The 3,019-nt window shown below is 33.4% G+C and overlaps 1 protein-coding gene across 1 annotated transcript in view; it reads left to right on the top strand.

The window, feature by feature from the left end:
- Window positions 1-2,511, top strand: part of LOC117108969 — an 11,396-nt gene extending 8,885 nt beyond the window's left edge. Inside the window, exon 2 of the mRNA XM_033251175.1 lies at window positions 413-2,511. Within this exon, the coding sequence (XP_033107066.1) occupies window positions 413-1,056 (644 nt within the window). The 3' untranslated portion in view covers window positions 1,057-2,511. The remainder of the gene's footprint in view (window positions 1-412) is intronic.
- The last annotated feature ends 508 nt before the right edge of the window (window positions 2,512-3,019 follow it).

Raw genomic sequence — 3,019 nt, 5'->3', positions numbered from 1 at the left:
ATGTGTTCTATTAGGCCTATGTATAACGTGTACTGATGCATATTTACATGCTTAGAAGTATTCATTTTAAGTGATCCCAGGAAAGAATTTGTATTGGCTCAAGAATAAGCTTTAAAATTTTAACACTGTGTACAAAGGGGGGGGGGGGAGCCGCGGCTTCCACGGAAATGGTGCTTGTTTTCAATATTTAATGTATTAGAGTGAGATTTTAATCAGTTGTTTTACATTCTTTATTGGTCTATATACGTTCAATAATAATCATGTATGGTTGACAAGTTTTATATTTTATGCTATAAAAAATATTTTACATATCATAAATCTTAACTTGTGTTATTGTTTGAAGCCTATTGTTCTAACTCAACAATATAAAACGATCCTAAATCATCTTGACTGTTTTTTTTTTCCTTTTCAGCAATAAACCATCATGGCCAAATTGGGAAATCCTTAACTTCTGTGGATGCCCGTATCATTCCACCTGCATTTAAGACAGACAATCCCAGCGAAAAAGAGGACCTGCAAAATAATTTTTTAAATAGGCCAAACCGTTATGCCAATAAACTCTCGTATTCAAATAGTGAAAGTGGCGAGGAGAAATCAACTATTTCTAAACCAAGACGCTCCAGCACAGACAACCCAGATGTTGGAGAAAAATATCCGAGATTTCAACCAAACGATACTGACGAAGTAATAGATGAGAATGATAGAACTGATGGTGATGAAAGAGGGTCGTCTTTATTTACAACACCATTCCCTGCTTACACCGGAGCAACTAAATCTAGGCATATAACATGGGGACCACTGCCAACCTCTAGGATTCAACCTCCTCCGCGTAGAACGACAGTTCTACATCAACCTCGCGTAGATATACCGGTAACAATCATTGCAGGACGTATCCCCGCACAACTTAATTCACGAAAGCAATCAGTAAGTTCAAGTATCAGAGGTGTGAGCGACTCCGACGTTGGACTAGTCGCTGGAATCTTTATGGGTATATTTTTTCTTCTGGGGATGGTGCTTGTTTTCAATATTCAATGTATTAGAGCGCGATTTAAATAAGTTGTTTTTACATTCTTTATTGGTCTGTATAATAATGTTCAATAATAATCATGTTGACAAGTTTTATATTTTATGCTATAAATTTGTTGAGTATAAGAACACAATTTCGTTGAAAATATATTTCATATTCTTTATATTAAATAGGCCTATACGATTATATGCCTAATCATGGATGAATGCACACTATTTTTCCATGCTTAAAGTCTCTAACGAAGTTCTTAAAAGTATAATTTGAATTTAACATTTTGAATTTATTGGCATCCCGGAGCAATTAAAAATTTATGAGCTACTGAACTTTTAACTTGAAGGAAATTCAACATTGAGCCTCATTTTTACGAGGATAAGACACAATTCTGCTGCCCACGGGAATTGAAACCAGGATTACTCTATATTTAATGTAAATGATGGGGCCTATATAATTTTACATTTATTGTATTAGTAGTATCAAAAAGTTTTCTCTATTATTTCAAGGTATATATCTTTAAATATTTATGTACGAAGCTTTCGAACCTTGGATCTCCAACAAATATGGTCCAAGAAAATACCATGTTATATCAAAGATTTGCCTAGCAAAAATTACGTAATTCTACATAGGCCTAGGCCTATCGTTTATGATAGTAAACTGTAAAATATAATATTTTAAAGGCAATTTACTGTTGTATTCCCGTTTTTATTTACAGCAATGTATGAACGGAATCCCGGTCATTTTCAAGTGAATTCAAATTCATTAAATATGGTTTAGCACTCATTAAGCAAAGATTTACATACTAGAAAGTTTCATAATTGTACATTATTCTTACATTAATAAACTGTAAAAATGTAATTTTTCGTTGTGTCCAGTTAGTTTCCACCTGTGTTCACACATGATAACGCGTAATCAACGTAGCGCTGAATACAGGCCGGAACTGTATTATTAAGACCTAAGACTCATATAGTTGAGGGATGATTTTTAATATTTTGTAATACCGTACCAATGCTGTATTTTATGGGATGGGAGTCCCATCTTATAAAATTCAGGAGTCAAGTTAAAGTTTATAAATAATTAAAAATTACACACATACTAGATAATTCATTAGTAATTATTACTAGTGTAATTGTTTTTATTGCAATATTGTACGCTTTAGACTAAAACTTTATACGAAAAAGGAACCTTTCTCCATCTCCTCTACCACAATAATTGTTGGTAAAATCAGGAAGATTTAAATAAAGTATTGAGATAGACGGTGTTTGCGTACGTCCTTTGTTAAAAAACTTGGTATATCTTGTAAAGGTTTCTAGCCATAGATACTATATAAATATAAACGTGCTGGGCCGGGCCCAAACAACTATACCTGGATTAAGTCCTGGACCGGCCTGGAGCTTGCCGAAGTTTTAAATGAGTTGCTATAATAAATGTTTTTTATGCTTGTGAAATATTATGTATGTATATTAAAGTTTCATATTTGCAATACGAAATTGTACTGTTTCTTTACCAATACACTGAATAATCTATACACTGAGCCATCAGAAAATACAGAGAACAAGCAATGATTATTTAGAATTACACTTTACAGTAATGGCAACCAGGAACACTACTGACACAGGACCATCTAAAAACAAAGAAAACACAGACCATCCATTCAAAGACACTGAGACATTCTAAAACACATAGGACACACAGGCTAGATAAACAGTAGCCAAACTGTTATCCTCATGTTTTAAGAAATAAGTATCAAAAAGGGTTCAGGACCCGATATTTTTGCTTCACTGGACATCATATAAATTAAGTAGACAAAAACGAAATACCATTCTTGCGAACGTGACTAATGTGAAGCATTGATTTTATAGAAATATATGAGTACCCTAGATGTAATGCGTCTTCTTGATCCTGTAAGAAATGAGGAAGATTGTGGGATTGCTCCCGCATCAAAAATAAATGCAATTGCCTTCCTCAATCCTTTTTATATACATGCCTATATATATA

The sequence above is a fragment of the Anneissia japonica genome, unplaced genomic scaffold (genome assembly GCF_011630105.1).
Source record: "Anneissia japonica isolate Jap-2015-1 unplaced genomic scaffold, ASM1163010v1 scaffold26_len2425191_cov177, whole genome shotgun sequence".
Classification (NCBI taxonomy): domain Eukaryota; kingdom Metazoa; phylum Echinodermata; class Crinoidea; order Comatulida; family Comatulidae; genus Anneissia; species Anneissia japonica.
Note: the sequence above shows the minus strand (reverse complement) of the source record. Positions and strands in the feature narration are given on the sequence as shown.